Source organism: Notolepis coatsorum (genome assembly GCF_963971535.1).
Source record: "Notolepis coatsorum genome assembly, chromosome: 18".
NCBI classification, from domain to species: Eukaryota; Metazoa; Chordata; class Actinopteri; order Aulopiformes; family Paralepididae; genus Notolepis; species Notolepis coatsorum.
In genome coordinates, this window is record NC_140182.1 from 12,912,765 (window position 1) to 12,933,954 (window position 21,190).

The 21,190-nt window shown below is 43.5% G+C and overlaps 2 protein-coding genes across 3 annotated transcripts in view; both read right to left on the bottom strand.

The window, feature by feature from the left end:
* Nucleotides 1–21,190, bottom strand: part of LOC311245231 (uncharacterized protein) — a 459,760-nt gene that overhangs the window by 148,735 nt on the left and 289,835 nt on the right. The window lies entirely within an intron of this gene.
* The window catches only part of fam107b (family with sequence similarity 107 member B), a 77,092-nt gene that overhangs the window by 19,896 nt on the left and 36,006 nt on the right, over nucleotides 1–21,190 (bottom strand). The window contains exons 1-2 of one of the 2 annotated variants that reach the window (XM_084334281.1): nucleotides 6,090–6,229; nucleotides 4,438–4,606 (exon numbers count right to left, since the gene is read on the bottom strand). In XM_084334281.1, coding sequence (XP_084190407.1) covers nucleotides 4,438–4,606; nucleotides 6,090–6,132 — 212 coding nt within the window. In that variant the 5' untranslated portion in view covers nucleotides 6,133–6,229. Of the gene's footprint in view, nucleotides 1–4,437; nucleotides 4,607–6,089; nucleotides 6,230–21,190 lie in introns of those variants that run through there. The other variant, XM_084334282.1, reaches the window with a different exon arrangement.

Genomic DNA, 21,190 nt, shown 5'->3' on the forward strand with positions numbered 1-21,190 from the left:
ATGCAGAGCAGAACTAGGAAGATACCCACTAATCATCAAAATTCAAAAAAGAGCATTCAAATTCCACAACCACCTAAAAGAAAGCGACCCAGACATACTCCACAACATAGCCCTCACCCACAGAGAGACCCTCGATAGATGCCCACTCAGCCAGATGGTTCTGGGACTCTGCTCACAAACACAAGCAGAGCCACCAGACAGAAACCACACTGGTTGTAGGCTGTGTCTTTTTTGGAATATCATAATTTTAGTTTTGTTTAGGTTTACTGTCAGTGCCCATGTCTGGGAGAATTTGTGCAGAAGGTCAAGGTGCTGTTGTAGCCCTTCTTTAGTTGGGGACAGCAGCACCAGGTCATCTGCGAACAGTAGGCATTTGACTTCTGTGTCTGCTAGGGGGAGGCCAGGTGCTGCAGTTTGTTCCAATGTTTTTGCCAGTTCATTTATGTATATGTTGAAGAGGGTTGGACTCAAACTGCACCCCTGTCTAACCCCACGGCGTTGAGGGAAGAAGTCTGTGTGTTTTCCCTCAATCCTCACAGCACATGTGTTGTTGGTGTACATTGACTTTATGAGGTCGTAGGTTTTCCCTCCAATGCCACTATCTAACAGTTTGTACAGCAGACCCTCGTGCCAAATTGAGTCAAATGCTTTTTGGAAGTCAACGAAACAGGAGTATACTTTGCTTTTATTTTTATTTATTTGGTTGTCGATTAGGGTGCTGAGGGTGAGAATGTGGTCTGTTGTACGGTGATTTGGTAGGAAGCCAATCTGTGATTTGCTCAAGGTATTGTTGTTTGTGAGGAAATGTATGAGTCTGTGGTTAATGACCTGTGCCAGTGGGTCTTGGACTTCCTGACGGGCAGACCCCAGGTGGTAAGAGCCGGCAACTGCACCTCCTCATCCATCACGCTCAACATAGGGGCCCCCCAGGGCTGTGTTCTGAGCCCCCTCCTCTACTCCCTGTACACACATGACTGCGTAGCACAGCGGAACAACAACACCATCATCAAATTTGCTGATGACACAGTAGTGGTGGGCCTGATCTCTGCCAACGACGAAAGGGCCTACCTGGAAGAGGTAGAGAACCTGTCACAGTGGTGTCAGGAGAACTGCCTCTCCCTGAACGTCAGCAAAACAAAAGAGATGATTGTGGACTTCAGGAGGTCGGGGGTCAAGGACTACAGCCCCCTCAGCATCGACGGGGCACCGGTTGAGAGAGTGAACAGTTTCAAGTACCTCGGCGCCCACATATCCGAGGACTTGACATGGACCACACACATTGACAGTGTTGTGAAGAAGGCACGACAACGCCTCTACTTCCTCAGGCGCCTAAGGAAGTTCCAAGTCAGTCAGAAGATCCTTAGGAACTTCTACTCATGTACAATAGAGAGCATCCTGACCGGCAACATCACCTCCTGGTTTGGGAATAGCACTGCACAAGACCGTAGCAGACTACAAAGAGTGACACGTTCAGCCGAACGCACAATTGGAGGGGGGCTTCCCACCCTCCAGAACATTTACATCAAGCGGTGCAAGGGGAAGGCTAAGAGAATTATTAAGGACTCGAGCCACCCGAACAACTGCCTCTTTGAACTGCTGCGGTCAGGCAAGCGATACCGGAGTCTTAAGGCGAGCACAGAAAGACTCAGAAGAAGCTTCTATCCCCAGGCGATCAGGCTGCTAAACGAACAATAATCGCTAAACGAACAATAATCACTATGCAACAACCATCAAATGCACACAGCACACACACCCACACGCACACACTCACTCACTCAAACAAACAACACACTGCAGCACCCACTCTCCACACTTTAGATCACACAAACACACTTACACTTTATATTTATTGATAAAGGATTTGCACTACAACTCGTACACCTACTGTGAATTAGAGATGTTCCGATACCATTTTTTCCTTTCCGATCCGATTCCGATACCTAAGCTTTGGGTATCGGCCGATACCGATACTTATCCGATACCAGTGCATACATAAAAAAAAAAAAAAAACGATATTATATAAATTTTTTATAAATATTTTTTTTTTAACAAATACTGTTTTATATATACTGTTTTTTAGTCATAACTAGAAAGTAATGGTATTTATTCAACAACAGGTGATTGTATAGATTTGTATTAGTATCATTAATCAATGAGTATGGGGCTTCAGCACTGCAGATATACCCTACTCCAATGATCCACACGGACATTATACGTTGCTGCACTCGCTACCCACTGGCTCTGCAGATATACCCTACTCAGTCTGTCTACAAGGCTCCGTTCAGTAGCAGTCGGATCTGTTTTGATTTTTGCACAATAAATATTCAACATTCTCTTTTGAGACTCCGCCTCAGACTCTTATCATTTGGCACTAAAAGCTAAACATTGTCGCCGATATGGCTGTCCGCAACATGTCATTAATTGTGTACGCGACGTGCAATTGTGCAATGACAACGTTACCGTTAGCTAGCATGAGCTACCGGTATATGGGAAGACCATAGAAGACTGTAACGTTACTGGTGACATTGTGATTTAACTTGGAATACTCCTTTGCCAACTTGCTGTACTTTGCTTGCAGGTCTGCAGCCATTATTGCTGGATTATATGAATAGCCCCAACTTTAGCCAAGGTAATGTTAAAGCTAGCTTTCGGTTAGCCGTTCAATGCTAATAACACCAGCCACCAAGCGAACCCATGAGCTCGCCGTCAACACCGCTCTGTCGGGACGATGACATTTAAGAAAGTATCTGCTGTTAAAATGACAAATGGCATTGACACTTTAATCGATTAAGCACACGTTTGTTTTATAATGCTTACTCAACAGACCACAGTGTTGTTGATAAATTACGTCATATGGTATCGGAGCGCAGCATTAGAGGGTACTCGCCGATACCGATACCAGCATTTTAGCCAGTATCGGCGGCTTTTCCGATACCAGTATCGGTATCGGAACAACTCTACTGTGAATTGTACCTAAATTGCACCTCGTCCCATTTCTCCATTTCTGCCTTGCACTATATAGTATTGTATATTAGTACACTGCACAGTATTGTATATTGTATGGTAACTACGTCTATTCTGCATCGAACATTGTACATATGTCTAAACTGAACACTGTGACCTCTTTTTTTACTTCTAATTTTACTATGTTTTTATTTCATACTTATCTTGTCTTGCACAGTCTCTGGAGCGCAACAGTAAGAAGCATTTTGTACAAAAGTATTCTGTACTTCTGTATGACAACTATTAAAGAAACTTGAAACTGGACTAAATCAAATTATAAGAAAACAAAAAGAAAACTATCTGACACATTGGAAAGAAACAACCCAAAACCAGAGCAAATTGAAATGCTATTTGGCCCTAAACAGAGAGTACACAGTGGCAGAATACCTGAGCACTGTGACTGACCCAAAACTAAGAAGATCCTTGACTAGGTACAGACTCAGCGAGCACAGCCTAGCCATTGAGAAAGGCCGCCATAGGCAGACCTGGCTCCCAAGAGAAGACAGACTGTGCACCCACTGCACACAAGACGAGGTGGAAACCGAGCTCCACTTCTTAACAACCTGCCCACTATACCAAGACATCAGAGACATATACTTCCCACAAATTGCAAACACCCAAAGAGACTTTGAAAACATGGACAATAACTCAAAACTCCCATACCTACTGGGAGAAATACAAGAATGTGCAAACACAGCAGCAAGATTTGTGAGCTGCTGTGACAAGAAAAGGACATCCAGCGGAATACAACCACCATAAAGACTGTACAAGAAATTCCGTCTGTAATGTACTGATTTCTTTTGTTTTCTCTGTTTGATTGTTTTGGTTTGTTTTGTTTTGTTTGGCTTTGGCAATGTAAACGTATGTTTCCCATGTCAATAAAGCCCATTTGAATTGAATTGAATTGAATTGACATAGAGAGGGAAAGAGAGACAGAGAGAGATAGAAAGAGAGAGATGGAGAGATAGACAGAGAGAAAGAGAGAGAGACAGACAGAGAGAGATGGAGAGAGACAGAAAGAGAGAGATGGAGCGAGACAGAGAGAGAGATGGAGACAGACAGAGATAAAGAGAGATGGAGACATAGACAGCGAGACAGAAAGAGACAGAGACAGACGGAGATAGAGAGAGATAGAGACAGAGAGAGACAGACAGAGACAGGCAGAGACACAGATAAGAGAGAGACAGGCAGAGAGACAGATAGAGAGACACAGATAAAAGAGAGACAGGCAGAGAGACAGAAAGAGAGACAGACAGAGAGAGACAGGCAGAGAGAGATGGAGACAGATAGAGGCAGAGAGACAGAGAGACAGACAGATAGAGACAGGCAGAGAGACACAGATAAGAGAGACAGAGAGACAGACAGACAGACAGAGAGAGAGAGAGACAGGCAGACAGACAGAGATAGAGAGAGAGAGACAGGCAGTGTCCTTACCTCTTCTGGTTCAGCAGCAGTTCTCTGTGCAGGTCCTGATGGTTACGAGACGTCTTCACTGGGTTGATCAGCTTCTTGGGTTTGATGAGCTCATCACAGTCTCCCTCCAGGTAGTCGGGTTCCGCCATGACACTCCTCCCCCGAGACAGAGACGGACCAGGACAGGGATCTGAGAGAGACGGAGACAGACCAGGGTCACGGGGGTCTGAGAGAGAGAGACAGACGGGAACCACCAAAACCGTCTCACTGTTTGCGACACAAAGATCTTATCACTCATAATCGTGCATATTTTCCAGAAAAAAAAACTGACGTTTGTAGACTTTGTTTTGGCAGGTCTGTGTTGATGGAAGGGTAACGTGCAGGTCTGTATTGATAGGTTAGGGTTATTCAAGTTGGCTTTTATTTGTCACACGTGTATACGACGGTACATGTACATTACAGTGAAATGCTTGGTTCTGTATGAACCCCTGAGAATGTGCTTCATACAGTAAAAAAGTAAGTAAAAGAGGAATAAGTCCCAACACTATACAAATATATATACAAACTAAAGTACAACCTAAGTACAATGAAGTAAAAATGCAGACAATGATGAGGTAACAAACACTTTTTTTTTTTAAAGGCAAGATGCAAAATGAGGTATGGATGATGTAGTGCAAATACCTTTAATTAATAAATAGATAAATATGATGTAGTGTTAAAGTGTTTAAAGTGTCTAAGGTGAGTGTTAATGTGAGTGAGTGTGTGCATGTGGATGTGTGTGTGTAGTGAGTGTAGATGGATGGGTTGATGTTATTGTTGGTGGTGATGGCTATGTACAGTGCTGGAATTACACAATGTTCCACACAAGGCAGACAGGAACATTTCATTCTTCCGTCATGTGATATTAAAGCCATGTGCAACACGACTGAACGCACTGAGCCATAGTTCCATCATTTGTCACATTGGTATTTCAATAGTTTTGACAATGCCTAATCTTTCTCTAGACATTCTTAAGGCAATAATGAAACTGTGATTGAAAGCACTGCTCTTATGTCCTCCTAAATTAACATCAACGAGCAATAACACCATAACAACTGATTTGATTGCAACTTCAAACAACAGCAACTTGATGATGATGATGATTATGATAAGACAAATAATAGATCCGTGGTTCTCACTCTGCAGTGCGCCATGAAAACATGCACCGCTATCATCAGCGGAGATACAGATAAACAATAAAGTGATCAATAAACCGGAAACGCCTACTGATCGCTATCATTTTCAATAGAAGCTGCATTTTGTGCAGCTCATTGTCAGAACAATTCAATTCAAGTGAATGGGTGGTTACTTCTGTCAAGATATCTTTGTTTTAAAGACATTATGAGATCAAAACAATAAAAGCAAACAGAAGGAGGCGCATAAACTATAATACGGGTAAACAAATAAACAAAACACGTTGGTCCAATCAATGCTCTAGAAATACTACAATAACCGCATAATTTGAAATGTAATATTCAACTAATATATATATATATAAAAATATATATAAAAAAAAGTTAAGCATGTAATCTAATAAAAAGGTTTTTAAAAATCGACATGCACATAAATGCAGAACACGAGTACAGAACAACAACCTACACGTGGCTGATAATAAAACACTTGTAAAAACTCACCCTGGAGATGAGGAAAGACTGGCTGTCTAAACATAGTCGCCATCTCTGCCTTAGTTTGAAGTCTGTTTTGAAGAAAGTGTATTCTATACGAATCAGAATTCCTTTTTAAATGTCGGCTACGCGCTGCATCCCTCTCTCTCTCTCCCTCCCTCTCTCTCTCCTCTCTCTCTCTCCCCCCTCTCTCTCTCTTCCCATCTCCCTCCCCTCTCTCAACTTTCCATGGAGAAGCGCGTCTATGCGTGTACAGTGTACACTGTACTGTATTCCAGGGACATAGATTTGAATGGCAGATGATCTGGATGTATTTTCACGTTTCATGTAAAAAGAAAAAAAAATATGCATGATAATGGTCCCATCTGCATTGTTCTCGGAGATGACTCGATTATTGACATTTACACAATTATAATACAAACAAACATGAACACCGTCTAACATTATTAGTGCAGATCTGTCAGAGCGGGAGGGGAGGAGGAAGTCGTGATATGATCAACGGACGCTTCCAGATCAAAACAAAAACATGCACAAAAGAACAGATGTAATATACACAGCGCACCACTAGAGGGCAACACTATCTTGCGTCCACAAGGCAAAAACCATGTCCGTTACATAACAAAGAGCCACACGTTGATATGGGTTCATACCAGAACAATGAGACTCATCTGTGAGTCACTCATCTCAGACATGCTTCAACGTTTAAATAGGATCATTAGAAGACTACAGGGGAGCACACTTTCTATCAATGTTCTGTAATGTATATTGATTATTATAGCATTTATTGCCACCAGCTATTTGTGCATGTGTGTGACACACAGAAAGAGAAGGTAAGAGAGACACGCGCACACACACACACACACACACACACACACACACACACACACACACACACACACACACACACACACACACACACACACACACACACACACACACACACACACACACACACACACACACACACACACACACACACACACACACACACACACACACACACACGAGAGAGAGACAGACACAGAGAGAGAGAGGAGAGAGAGACAGACACACACACACATAGAGATAGAGGGGCACAGAGAGAGAGAGAGAGAGAGACAGAGAGATAAAGAGGGGCACAGAGAGAGAGGCACAAGAGATACAGAGAGAGACAGCGAGAGAAAGAGGCACAAAGAGAGAAAAGCACAGATAGAGAGACCGAGAGAGAGAGAGAGAGAGAGAGAGAGAGAGAGATAGAGGCACAGAGAGAGGCACAGAGAGAGAGAGACAGAGAGAGAAAGAGGCACAAAGAGAGAGAGAATCACAGAGAGAGACAGACAGATATAGAGGCACAGAGAGAGAGAGAGAGAGAGAGAGAGAGAGAGAGAGAGAGAGAGAGAGAGAGAGGCACAAAGAGAGAGAGAGAGACAGAGAGAAAGAGGCACAGAGAGAAAGGCACAAAGAGAGAGAGAGAGAGAGAGAGAGACGGACAGATATATATATAGAGAGAGAGAGAGAGAGAGAGAGAGAGAGAGAGAGAGAGAGAGAGAGAGAGAGAGAGAGAGAGAGAGAGAGAGAGAGAGAGAGAGACGGAAAGAAACATGTCTCTGCTGTTTGTACATCAAAGGAGCTGCATGTTAATTCCAGTAGTAGGGGGTCGAGGAACCAACAGGCCGGCGGTGTTGTGAAAGTGTCAGATAGCGTAACACATCTGTTGCAACTTCCTGTATGCCCCAAGGGAGAGGGGAAGTGACATAGGGAGTTCAGAGGGAGAGGGGAAGTGACATAGGGAGTTCAGAGGGAGAGGGGAAGTGACATAGGGAGTTCAGAGGGAGAGGGGAAGTGACATAGGGAGTTCAAAGGGAGAGGGGAAGTGACATAGGGAGTTCAGAGGGAGAGGGGAAGTGACATAGGGAGTTCAGAGGGAGAGGGGAAGTGACATAGGGAGTTCAGAGGGAGAGGGGAAGTGACATAGGGAGTTCAGAGGGAGAGGGGAAGTGACATAGGGAGTTCAGAGGGAGAGGGGAAGTGACATAGGGAGTTTAGAGGGAGAGGGGAAGTGACATAGGGAGTTCAGAGGGAGAGGGGAGGTGACAGGGAGTTCAAAGGGAGAGGGGAGGTGACATAGGGAGTTCAGAGGGAGAGGGGAAGTGACATAGGGAGTTCAGAGGGAGAGGGGAGGTGACATAGGGAGTTCAGAGGGAGAGGGGAGGTGACATAGGGAGTTCAAAGGGCCCCACAACCGCACTGCTCAAGTCTAACGTCCTGTTCCATCTCACATGACCCTCCTCCAGTCTACCGTCCTGTTCCATCTCACATGACCCTCAGTCTCAAGTCTACCGTCCTGTTCCATCTCACATGACCCTCCTCCAGTCCACCGTCCTGTTCCATCTCACATGACCCTCCTCCAGTCCACCGTCCTGTTCCATCTCACATGACCCTCCTCCAGTCCACCGTCCTGTTCCATCTCACATGACCCTCCTCCAGTCCACCGTCCTGTTCTATCTCACATGACCCTCCTCCAGTCCACCGTCCTGTTCCATCTCACATGACCCTCCTCAAGTCTACCGTCCTGTTCCATCTCACATGACCCTCCTCCAGTCTACCGTCCTGTTCCATCTCACATGACCCTCCTCCAGTCCACCGTCCTGTTCCATCTCACATGACCCTCAGTCTCAAGTCTACCGTCCTGTTCCATCTCACATGACCCTCCTCCAGTCCACCGTCCTGTTCCATCTCACATGACCCTCCTCCAGTCCACCGTCCTGTTCTATCTCACATGACCCTCCTCCAGTCTACCGTCCTGTTCCATCTCACATGACCCTCCTCAAGTCTACCGTCCTGTTCATCTGACATCATCCATCATCATACAAGAGCAACGCAGACGCATGGTGGGGACAGACGGAACACGCCAAGTTATACAGACGGAACACGCTGAGTTCTACAGTTCACTGGTGACCTGGAGTTCACAACCTCATATACAGTATACTATATACTTTGTGTCGAGGCCTAAACCATATTGGGAGAATTTGATAGTGATTTTAATCATCCATATTTTTAGCCCATCCATATAACCGCCGAACTCACACACTTGGTGTTAGCCACTCTATCCCTATAGGGGTGGCTGACGAGAAATGTGCTTCACATCTATTTACCTGGGGATCAAGGTTCCACTGTGATTTATAGTGAGGTTCCACTGTGATTTATAGAGTGAGGTTCCACTGTGATTTATAGAGTGAGGTTCCACTGTGATTTATAGTGAGGTTCCACTGTTTTTTTTATAGCCCTGGGGAGTGAAGGTTCCACTGTGATTTATAGTCCTGGCAGTAGGGAGTGAGGTTCCACTGTGATTTATAGTCCTGGGGAGTGAGGTTCCACTGTGATTTAGTCCTGGCAGTGGGGAGTGAGGTTCCACTGTGATTTTAAGTCCTGGGAGTGAAGGTTCCACTGTGATTTAAAGTCCTGGGAGTGAAGGTTCCACTGTGATTTATAGTCCTGGGGAGTGAGGTTCCACTGTGATTTATAGTCCTGGGGAGTGAGGTTCCACGGTGATTTATAGTCCTGGGGAGTGAGGTTCCACTGTGATTTAAAGTCCTGGGAGTGAAGGTTCCACTGTGATTTATAGTCCTGGGGAGTGAGGTTCCACTGTGATTTAAAGTCCTGGGAGTGAGGTTCCACTGTGATTTATAGCCCTGGGAGTGAAGGTTCCACTGTGATTTATAGTCCTGGGGAGTGAGGTTCCACTGTGATTTATAGTCCTGGGGAGTGAGGTTCCACCCTGCAGGTGTCCAGTGAAGACCAAACAGTCAGGTGATCAGAGTATATAATTCCAATAGTGAATTATGTCTGTTGTTTCTACTATTTGGCTTCGTAACGCCATCCTCTCAGCTACGCAGCATTCGTAACGCCATCCTCTCAGCTACGTAGCGTTCGTACCGCCATCCTCTCAGCTACGTAGCGTTCGTAACGCCATCCTCTCAGCTACACAGCGTTCGTACCGCCATCCTCTCAGCTACGCAGCGTTCGCTCGAGGCGGGGCTTGTAGTAGTGTGGTTGTAACCAGGAAACAAGTTTTACTTTAAACCCCCAATCCATAATCTTTTTTACCCTATCCCCATGGGATCATTCATTCATTCTTGAAGACTTTGATCTAAAGATGGAAAACATTTGGAACTTTAACCCGTCTACTCCAGTGTTTAAACATCAACAGCCACAGAATACAGTGCATTAAAAACTCATATATAGTCTACTGTACTTGTCACCTGGTGTTTATACTGTATTTTTCACCTGGTGTTTCTACTGTACTTGTCACCTGGTGACCTAGAACCCACCTCACCCCTGCCCACTTTGACGACCTAGGATGGCTTAGAGTAGACGACAGAGTACAGCAACTTGCAATGGGCCTGGTCTACAAGATACACTAGTACTACCCCACTAAGGTACCCATGTACATGTCAAAATACTTCCCAAAAGGTCAGTGAATACCACAACCACAACACCAGAGGGAGCTCCACAAATCATGTTAAACCCAGATTCGCCTCAAACAAGGGACTAAACACGTTTCGCAATTATCAATGTGGAACGCCCTACCCAAAGCTGTAAAGGAATGTGAATCACTACCCACTTTCAAAACGACTCTCAAAGAGCACCTACGGGAGACTGCAATTAGAAACTGGCCCCTGTAAATGTCCTAACCCAACCCCCTCCAATGTAAAGTAAATGTCCTAACCCAATAATCAACGAGACCCTCTTCTTGGGACCAAGTAAGGTTTCGTCGATATTCCAATGTACAGTTCCCCCACCCCCAAATATCTGTCAATACCATAACAAACACATCTACCACCACATGTAGGAAAATATCTGTCAACAACATAACAAACATGTCTACGTGTACCACCACATGTAGGAAAAGACGCTTGCCTTGACATTTTTTTCTATGCTACCTCCTGATTTTCCAGGTACCATATTAAGTGATGATCTATAGGCCCCTGAAGCTTTCCGCCCCGATCCGTGCCCCCCTCCCCTCACACACACAACCCCCTAGGACACCTGACTACTCACTTGATTTAAAAGATGTGCCAGTCAAGTCTACATTGTAAATGCTTAGAGATTATGTCTTATTGATAATATCAATGCATGAAATAATGCAACAAGCTGTAGATGAAAAACTATTTATTGAACTGGAACTTTGAAACACATGAGCACTGGGATTGATATATGTTCTCTCTTCCACTCCTCTCCTATCTCATCCTGTCCGCTTCTCTCCACACCTCCCCTCTTGTGTCTGCTCCTGTCTTCTCTTCCTACTCTTCTCAACTCCTCTCCACTCTTCTCCCTTTTCCTCTGTCATCCTCTACTCTCTTCTCCTCCTCTTCTTCTCCTCCTCCTCTTTCATCTTTGCCCCTCTTCTCTTCCTCCTCCCTCTTTCCTTTATTTATTAGTCTTATTAGATTATGAGTCTTACGTAGAAGGGGTAGTATGCCTACTCTTCTTTTGTAAATCAAACTAATGAACCTAAAAGGGAAAACATAAGGCTGTGTCCACTAAAAACCTTTTTTTCAAGGCAGACCGCTTTGAAAAAAGAAGAAAAAAAAAAAAGCTCAGAGCGTTTTTCTGAGGCTCGCGCCAGCCGTGGCTCCGCCCCTTCCTCGATGAGTTACATTGATGAGCGCGCTCCTTTCCCAAAAGTTGAACTAGTTTCAACTTTATGAGCTGGGAGCGCTCCGACCAAAAACGCTGCCGCCCAGAGCTCATAAAACGTGAGGCACGTCGCTGGGAAGAGGAGCATGCCTGTCGCTTCTCCAGCATAGAAATGAATGACAGAAAGGAGCTGACAACTCATAAAACGTCCCTGGTGGACCCAAGCCCTAAGGCTGGTTCCCCTGTGGTTCCTCAGTACAGCAACCCCACTAGTAAGCTTAGCTTAACAGTATAGATGTATAGAATCAGTCTAGGCATGATCAATGATTTTTCAAAAATGTCTCACCCCAAATGTTCTTATTTAGTAGTATAATATTTTTTAAGAAAAAAAACGAAAAATCACAAAATAGCTAAAAGTAGATATAAGAATGAATGTTACAAAATGTATCAAGACTAGACTATTCATGTCAACTAGTATAGAAGTAATGTCACAGCCTAATGTGAAAATGTATTGGTAGTTAGCTAGCAATGCAAGCTAGCCAACACTAGCTAGTAGCTAGTTAGTTAGCAAACTGAATGTTGGTTGGCAAGATTGCACTCCATGTCATACCTGTCAACCCTCCCGTTTTCCAGGGATTCTCCCGTATTTCACCCTTCTCTCCTGCCATCCTCGCGTTAAAATATCTTCCCGTATTTTTCCAGTTTTTTTTTATTTATACAAAATGGCTGCAATTCCCCTCCGTGACAACAGGTGGGAGCAGTGTATATTAGACCGTTAGAAGAGGAAGTCAGACCGGAAGAGGGTTGCCAAGAAAATGTGGGGCAAAGTGGGGTTGTTCCCGGAGAGCTCACTCTCGGCCGTGGTTTCTCAGTGTATAATGTATGGTGCTCTCCCTCAACATGCGAGTAGGGTGAGACAACACCATTCTTTAGTCCAAATAATACCCTACTTTATACTATATTATTGTCATTCGTTTAATGTAAAGTCAGTCTTACATTGGCACTGCTTTAACGTTGCATTTACCCATAATCCATTGCTGTATTAGACCCATGTGCCAGTATAACTTTTGTAAAGTAATGAAGCGCAAAAGGAAAGTTAATCAATACACAATGAAACAATATCTTTATCTATATCACATGTCAAAACTACTTTAATAAAACAATTTCATTTCTAAAACAAGACAGACTGTAGATGTCAAGGCTCCCGTGTTGGCTGGGAAATGCATGTATTTGACCCTTCTATTGAGATTGCGAGTAACGTTATTATTCCTGAAGTCCACCAATCCGAAACTATACTTTTAAAGTCCATATCACCAAGTTGCCTGCATCAAATTCCAACATCCAATATACCACATAGGATGCCAAGAGGGTTTTTATAAACTAATCTTAATTTTGTGCTCAATAGTTTCATTTTATTACTATTTTACACATCATCCAATACAATTGTCCAGGACAACTGTTTCTATTTCCATGTAAGTGTTCACTTTTGCTCAGTTTCCATGACTTTTCCATACCTGGAAAATGAAAAAGTTAATTCCATGTTTTCCATGTTTTCCAGGTACCGTGGGAACCCTGAAAGATCTGTCAACACCATAACAAACACGTCTACCACCACATGTAGGAAAAGATCTGTCAATACCATAACAAACACGTCTACCACCACATGTAGGAAAAGATCTGTCAATACCATAACAAACACATCTACCACCACATGTAGGAAAAGATCTGTCAATACCATAACAAACACATCTACCACCACATGTAGGAAAAGATCTGTCAACAGACACCATAACAAACACATCTACCACCACATGTAGGAAAAGATATGTCAACAGACACCATAACAAACACGTCTACGTGTACCAACACATGTAGGAAAAGTTGTGAGTGTGTGTGTGTATTTGTGGGTGAGTATGTTTGTTTGCATATATTTGTGCAGTCTATCTGTATGGCGTGCCTCTGATGCCAGCTGTGCCTGTGTATACATGTACACATGTGTGAGTGTGTGTGTGGTGTTTGTTTGCATGTACTGTATGTATTGAATGTATGTTTGTGTGTGTGATGTCTGTGTGTGAGTGTGTGTGTGTGTGTGTGTGTGTGATGTCTGTGTGTGTGTGTGTGTGTGTGTGTGTGTGTGTGTGTGTGTGTGTGTGTGATGTCTGTGTGTGTGTGTGTGTGTGATGTCTGTGTGTGCGTGTGTGTGTGTGTGTGTGTGTGTGTGTGTGTGTGTGTGTGTGATGTCTGTGTGTGTGTGTGTTAGGGCTGATCCCAAACGTTCTGACCTTCGTTCATTACGTTGGCACTTGAATTCTAAATCAACATTCGAATTTTTAAATACAATTTATTTGAATTTCTAATTTTTTCTTCTTTTTATGTGTCTATTCATTCTGTTTAAACCAATGGGGGTTTTCTTCACAGTTGCAGATAAAGATTAGGCTACACTAATATTATAGTATTAAAACCGATGAGTTATATTCATTAAAGAAAGTTGATTTAATAAAAAAAGAAGACTCATTTAATCAGATTAATGACTATTCAAATTGAGGATTTAGTAGGATTTTCTGTATTATTATTAAAAACGAAGGTTCGAACGCCCGTTTGAAAAACCCTGACGAAGTTTCGAAGCCCAAAAACAGGCTTCGGGGACAGCCCTAGTGTGTGTGTGTGTGTATGTGTGTGTGTGTGTGTGTGTGTGTGTGTGTGTGTGTGTGTGTGTGGGTAGGAAAGCACACCTTCTGAGGAAACTCCCTGCTGTTCCAGGAATCTCCATTAAAGATGTGGAAGCCTCACAACAAACACACACTCATTTATTCTTAATGAGTCCCCAGAAGACGCAGAGCCTCCCAGAAGGTCCGGGGACACGGCACTGAGAAGGACCTCCTATGGGTCCGAGAGACTGAGAGTCAGTCATAATAAGAGTCCTATAGGTCTGAGAGTCAGTAATAATAAGAGAGTCCTATAGGTCTGAGAGTCAGTAATAATAAGAGTCCTATAGGTCTGAGAGTCAGTAATAATAAGAGTCCTATAGGTCTGAGAGTCAGTAATAATAAGAGTCCTATAGGTCTGAGAGTCAGTAATAATAAGAGTCCTATAGGTCTGAGAGTCAGTAATAATAAGAGTCCTATAGGTCTGAGAGTCAGTAATAATAATAATAATAATACTTCGTTTTATATAGCGCCTTTCAGAGGACCCAAGGTCGCTTTACATAAGGGGGGGGGGGGGGGGGGGGAGATAACAAGTCAACAAACATAGTGGACAGACACAACACATACATATAAAGTGAGAAAGTTAGTGGTTGAAGGCCAGGTTGAAGAGGTGGGTTTTGAGCAGTTTTTTAAATGAGTCCAGAGTTGGGGTGGTGCGGAGTTCTGCGGGGAGGGAGTTCCAGAGGGTGGGAGCTGCCACACTGAAAGCTCTGTCCCCGAACGTCCGCAGTCTGGTTCGGGGGATGGAGAGCTGACCAGTGTCCGTGGATCGCAGGGACCGTGACTGAGTGTAGGGGTGGAGGAGGTCAGTGAGGTACTGAGGTGCCAGGGCGTGAAGGGATTTGTAGGTGAGCAGGAGGGTTTTGTAGGTGATGCGGGATTTGATGGGGAGCCAGTGCTATTTACATTTACATTTACATTTAGTCATTTAGCTGACGCTTTTATCCAAAGCGACTTACAAGTTCTGTACGACAAGCCATCAGGAAGAGCACAACTCTATCAGCTGAGTAACAATGTTCATCAAAGTGTTGAGTGCTACAGTGTAGGTTAGTTTATTAGGACAAGTGCATGACAGTATGGTTAGTTAGGGTTAGATTTTTTTTTTTTTTTTTTTAACTCAGATAATGGTTGAAGAAGTGAGTCTTTAGTCGACGGCGAAAGATTGGACGTGTTTCGGCTGTCCTAACTGGGGTGGGTAGTTCATTCCACCATTGTGGGGCAAGGACTGAGAATAGGCGACTTCTCTTTGATGACCCTCCCGGAGCTTGGATAGGAGTAGGTCTGAGGCGGCCAGAAGATGCAGAGCGTAGGGGTCTTGAGGGTGTGTAGTTAGAGACCATTGACCGGAGGTAGGCGGGAGCAGTTCCCTTTGCCGCACGGTATGCTAGGTCAAGGGCCTTGAAGCGGATTCGTGCAGCAATGGGGAGCCAGTGCAGGTCCCTAAGAAGTGGGGTGACATGGGCCGACTTCGGTAGGTTTGAGATCAGGCGGGCCGCTGCGTTCTGAATGAGTTGAAGAGGCTTAGTGGCAGTGGCCGGGAGGCCAGCGAGCAGTGCGTTGCAGTAGTCGAGGCGGGAGATGACTGTTGATTGGACGAGGAGTTGGGTGGCTTCTTTTGTCAGGAAGGGGCGTATCCTTCTGACGTTGCTCAGGAGGAATCGGCAGGTTCTGGTTGTCGCTGCGATGTGAGCAGAGAAGTTCAACTGGTCGTCGAGGACAACACCAAGGTTCTTGGCGGTCGGGGACGCGGTCACAGCTGCATTCTCGACTGTGATGGAAAGGTCGGTCAGGGGGGAGGATTTGGCCGGCAGGTGGAGCAATTCTGTTTTGCTTAGGTTCAGTTTGAGGTGGTTGGTCGTCATCCAGGCGGAGATGTCGGACAGACAGGCCGAGATCCGCTCAGAGACGTGGATATCTGAGGGAGGGAAGGAGAGGAAGAGTTGAGTATCGTCGGCATAACAGTGGTAGGAGAAGAGTCAGTAATAATAAGAGTCCTATAGGTCTGAGAGTCAGTAATAATAAGAGTCCTATAGGTCTGAGAGTCAGTAATAATAAGAGAGTCCTATAGGTCTGAGAGTCAGTAATAATAAGAGTCCTATAGGTCTGAGAGTCAGTAATAATAAGAGTCCTATAGGTCTGGGAGTCAGTAATAATAAGAGTCCTATAGGTCTGAGAGTCAGTAATAATAAGAGTCCTATAGGTCTAAGAGTCAGTAATAATAAGAGTCCTATAGGTCTGAGAGTCAGTAATAATAAGAGTCCTATAGGTCTGAGAGTCAGTAATAATAAGAGTCCTATAGGTCTGAGAGTCAGTAATAATAAGAGTCCTATAGGTCTGAGAGTCAGTAATAATAAGAGAGTCCTATAGGTCTGAGAGTCAGTAATAATACGAGAGTCCTATAGGTCTGAGAGTCAGTAATAATAAGAGTCCTATAGGTCTGAGAGTCAGTAATAATAAGAGTCCTATAGGTCTGAGAGTCAGTAATAATAAGAGTCCTATAGGTCTGAGAGTCAGTAATAATAAGAGAGTCCTATAGGTCTGAGAGTCAGTAATAATAAGAGTCCTATAGGTCTGAGAGTCAGTAATAATAAGAGTCCTATAGGTCTGAGAGTCAGTAATAATAAGAGAGTCCTATAGGTCTGAGAGTCAGTAATAATAAGAGTCCTATAGGTCTGAGAGTCAGTAATAATAAGAGTCCTATAGGTCTGAGAGTCAGTAATAATAAGAGTCCTATAGGTCTGAGAGTCAGTAATAATAAGAGTCCTATAGGTCTGAGAGTCAGTAATAATAAGAGTCCTATAGGTCTGAGAGTCAGTAATAATAAGAGTCCTATAGGTCTGAGAGTCAGTAATAATAAGAGTCCTATAGGTCTGAGAGTCAGTAATAATAAGAGTCCTATAGGTCTGAGAGTCAGTAATAATAAGAGTCCTATAGGTCTGAGAGTCAGTAATAATAAGAGAGTCCTATAGGTCTGAGAGTCAGTAATAATAAGAGTCCTATAGGTCTGAGAGTCAGTAATAATAAGAGTCCTATAGGTCTGAGAGTCAGTAATAATAAGAGTCCTATAGGTCTGAGCGTCAGTAATAATAAGAGTCCTATAGGTCTGAGAGTCAGTAATAATAAGAGTCCTATAGGTCTGAGAGTCAGTAATAATAAGAGAGTCCTATAGGTCTGAGAGTCAGTAATAATAAGAGTCCTATAGGTCTGAGAGTCAGTAATAATAAGAGAGTCCTATAGGTCTGAGAGTCAGTAATAATAAGAGTCCTATAGGTCTGAGAGTCAGTAATAATAAGAGAGTCCTATAGGTCTGAGAGTCAGTAATAATAAGAGAGTCCTATAGGTCTGAGAGTCAGTAATAATAAGAGAGTCCTATAGGTAGAGCCATATGAAATCCGCGATCACGGAATCGCGGACGGAATCGCGGAATTGAGCAATAAAAATGGAATTACCTGTAAAACGTGGAATATTGCAGAATTTGCCATAATTTGGACTGTAATTCCGTTTTCGGGATAACGGTGGAACGTTTGGTGCAAAGCAAACATGACCGGGACGCTAAAGCGTGTTACACCGCGCGCGTCACTTCCACACTGCTTCACAACAACACAGCAATGTCCAAGCGTGTAGCTGCTCCGGTATTAACAGCATCCAAAAAGCTACGAAATACCACACTAAACCCTAAATTCAGAGCAGAGCAGTATCCTAATGACTTTTATGCCTCCGGTGATAAGGTGTTTTGCTAATTCTGTCAACGTTCCGTGGACTGGACCCGCAAAAACACTTGCGACACTATTGTGAAATAGCTATAACGTTAGGTCATGATAGCTTCTAGCTAAATCTAGTGCACCCATCCATTTGTTTAATGCAAACGATTGTCATTATACACTGCCCTTTATAAACTAAATACACTTAAATAGCTATGTAACGTTATAGGACTATAGATGGAAATGATAGCTTCTAGAAGTTCTAGCTAAATCTGGTGCACCCATCAATTTGTTTAATGCAAACGATTGTCATTATACACTGCCCTTTATAATCTAAATAAACTTAAATAGCTATGAAACGTTACAGTACATAGGACTATAGATGGAAATGATAGCTTCTTGCTAAATCTAGTGCACCCATCCATTTGTTTAATGCAAACGATTGTCATTATACACTGTCCTTTATAAACGAAATAAACTAAACTAAAGGTGCCTAAATTATGCATTACTATATTTCATCACAATATAATAGATATAGCTAGGTTACTGACATTGTCATTGTGATAATGTCAGTAGTAGCTAGCTGTATCTATTGTTTACACTTGAAATATGTATTTTTATTTTGTCACAATATTAATTGAAAAATATTGTGTAAAATTGAACTGTATTTCTGAGTTGCAGCACTTAAAAACATTAAATGGACTGTTATATCTTATTCAATTGTGGACATTTATTCATTCCCACTTATTAGACACTATTTCTGATGGTAAAATGAGCATAAAAAGCAAAATACAGAATTCTGAAATATTAAAACGGAAAAAATGGAATTTGGGAAAAAATAAAATGGAATTTGGAAAATAATAAAACGGATTTCATATGGCTCTACTATAGGTCTGAGAGTCAGTAATAATAAGAGAGTCCTATAGGTCTGAGAGTCAGTAATAATAAGAGTCCTATAGGTCTGAGAGTCAGTAATAATAAGAGTCCTATAGGTCTGAGAGTCAGTAATAATAAGAGTCCTATAGGTCTGAGAGTCAGTAATAATAAGAGTCCTATAGGTCTGAGAGTCAGTAATAATAAGAGAGTCCTATAGGTCTGAGAGTCAGTAATAATAAGAGAGTCCTATAGGTCTGAGAGTCAGTAATAATAAGAGAGTCCTATAGGTCTGAGAGTCAGTAATAATAAGAGAGTCCTATAGGTCTGAGAGTCAGTAATAATAAGAGAGTCCTATAGGTCTGAGAGTCAGTAATAATAAGAGTCCTATAGGTCTGAGAGTCAGTAATAATAAGAGTCCTATAGGTCTGAGAGTCAGTAATAATAAGAGTCCTATAGGTCTGAGAGTCAGTAATAATAAGAGTCCTATAGGTCTGAGAGTGTTATGTACTAGAGGCCTGATCACTCTGTGTCACGGGGCATGTAGGTGAGGGCTGCCACTTAGTTAATTAGTGCTGATTGGTTACCTGCTGGGAGGTTTAAAACCAGCCAGGGACACACACATGCAGGGTCTGTGTTTAGAAGAGTGTGGGTTACCAGATAGATTGTCACGTTCTTCCAGTCCTTATCCTTTTAGCTTACACTAGTAATTCCTTAACATAGTAGCACTTTGAGTTAATACACAGGTTTTGGTGTCGGTTTTGCACATAGGTTGCGGGCCTTGAGCCAGGGTCGTAACAATTGGGCGCTCGTCCGGGATCTTTTACCCCTAGAACTTTGTTTGGTGTTTTTTTTTTGTGTTGCACGGGGTGTCATCGTATTATGGTTTGGGTGGTGTTCGTTACATTTGGTGTAACGTGGGGGCTGAGCCATTTCATCAAACAGGTGAGTATGCCGTATTTGTTTGTAATTTGATGTGACTACTTATGCTGTTAAAATATATAGTTTAGTAGGCACCACATGTAGATAGGGACATTATTTTCTGGTTGTGGGTTAGCGTCCGGTGCACCACGTACTCCTGGGGCGGTCAATGAAATGATTGTATATGATCTTTGACTGGTAGCAGGTGTGGTTGAAGAAAGTTAGGTCTACAGGGCATTCGTTTAAGGGTAGGTAGGTTAGGGCGGCCAGGAAACACAGGTAGTGTGGTAGGGCTTGAATTAGTGTTTCTTAGGGTAGACATGTGGTAGGCCAGTTTTTTTTTCTCTGCAGTTTAGACGTAGAAGCATATGTGGTCACATCAGGTTAGAAGGCGCACCTGTTTGGAATTGTTTGTTGGATTTATTTTGTTTGTTTGAGTGTTTGTTGAGCATACCTGGTAGCACCTAACACCCTGAGTGTATGACACGTCTATTTGGGGTGGGTGTGGTTTTTTTTATGTTTTTTTTTTTGAGTCCTTGAAATGTGCGCTCCCTAGCACACATTGCCACAGCGTCCCTTTATGATTATTATTAGTGGCTTTGGCATTCTGTATGGTTCTTCAGTGGTTTGTCGTGGTTCTTTAGTCGTTCTTCAGTGGTTCTTTGGTGTTTCTTTGGTGGCTCTTTAGGTGGATTGTGTGTGTACTAGGGTGCTTTTGGCAGCTTTTTGGTGACTCTAAAGTTAACGGGTGGTGGCGCTGGTGTAGGAAAGATGGCTTCCGTTAGGGATTTTGTTGATCTCCCTTCGCATGACATGTTGGAGAGGTTTTCCAAAGAACAGCTTCTGGAGCTTGCTGTGCACTACAAGGTGGAGCTTTCTCCCAGTGAGAAACGGTTGAAGCCATCTGCCTTGAGTGCTTTAAGGGTGTTGCTCATTAGAGGGCAGGTGCTTGAGGAGAGGGTGGAGCAGCCTCCTTCGTCTGACGCGTCTCCGCTTTTACCTGGTGCAGAGGGTGAATGGAGGGTTAGAGAGTTGGAGTTTAAGGAGAGGCAGCTACACCAAGAGCGTGAGGAGAGAAGAGAGGAGCGTGAGCTTAAGGAGCGTGAGCGTGAGCGTGAGCATGAGCGTGAGCTTAAGGAGCATGACTTTAAGGAGAGACAAATGTTGCTGGAGCACGAGCGTGCGCAGAAGGAGCTTGAGTATAAGCATGCTGCCTTGCAGGCGGGTGCTCTGCATCCAGAGTCACGTTCCGGTTTTGATGTAGGCAGGAATATTAGGATGGTGCCTCCGT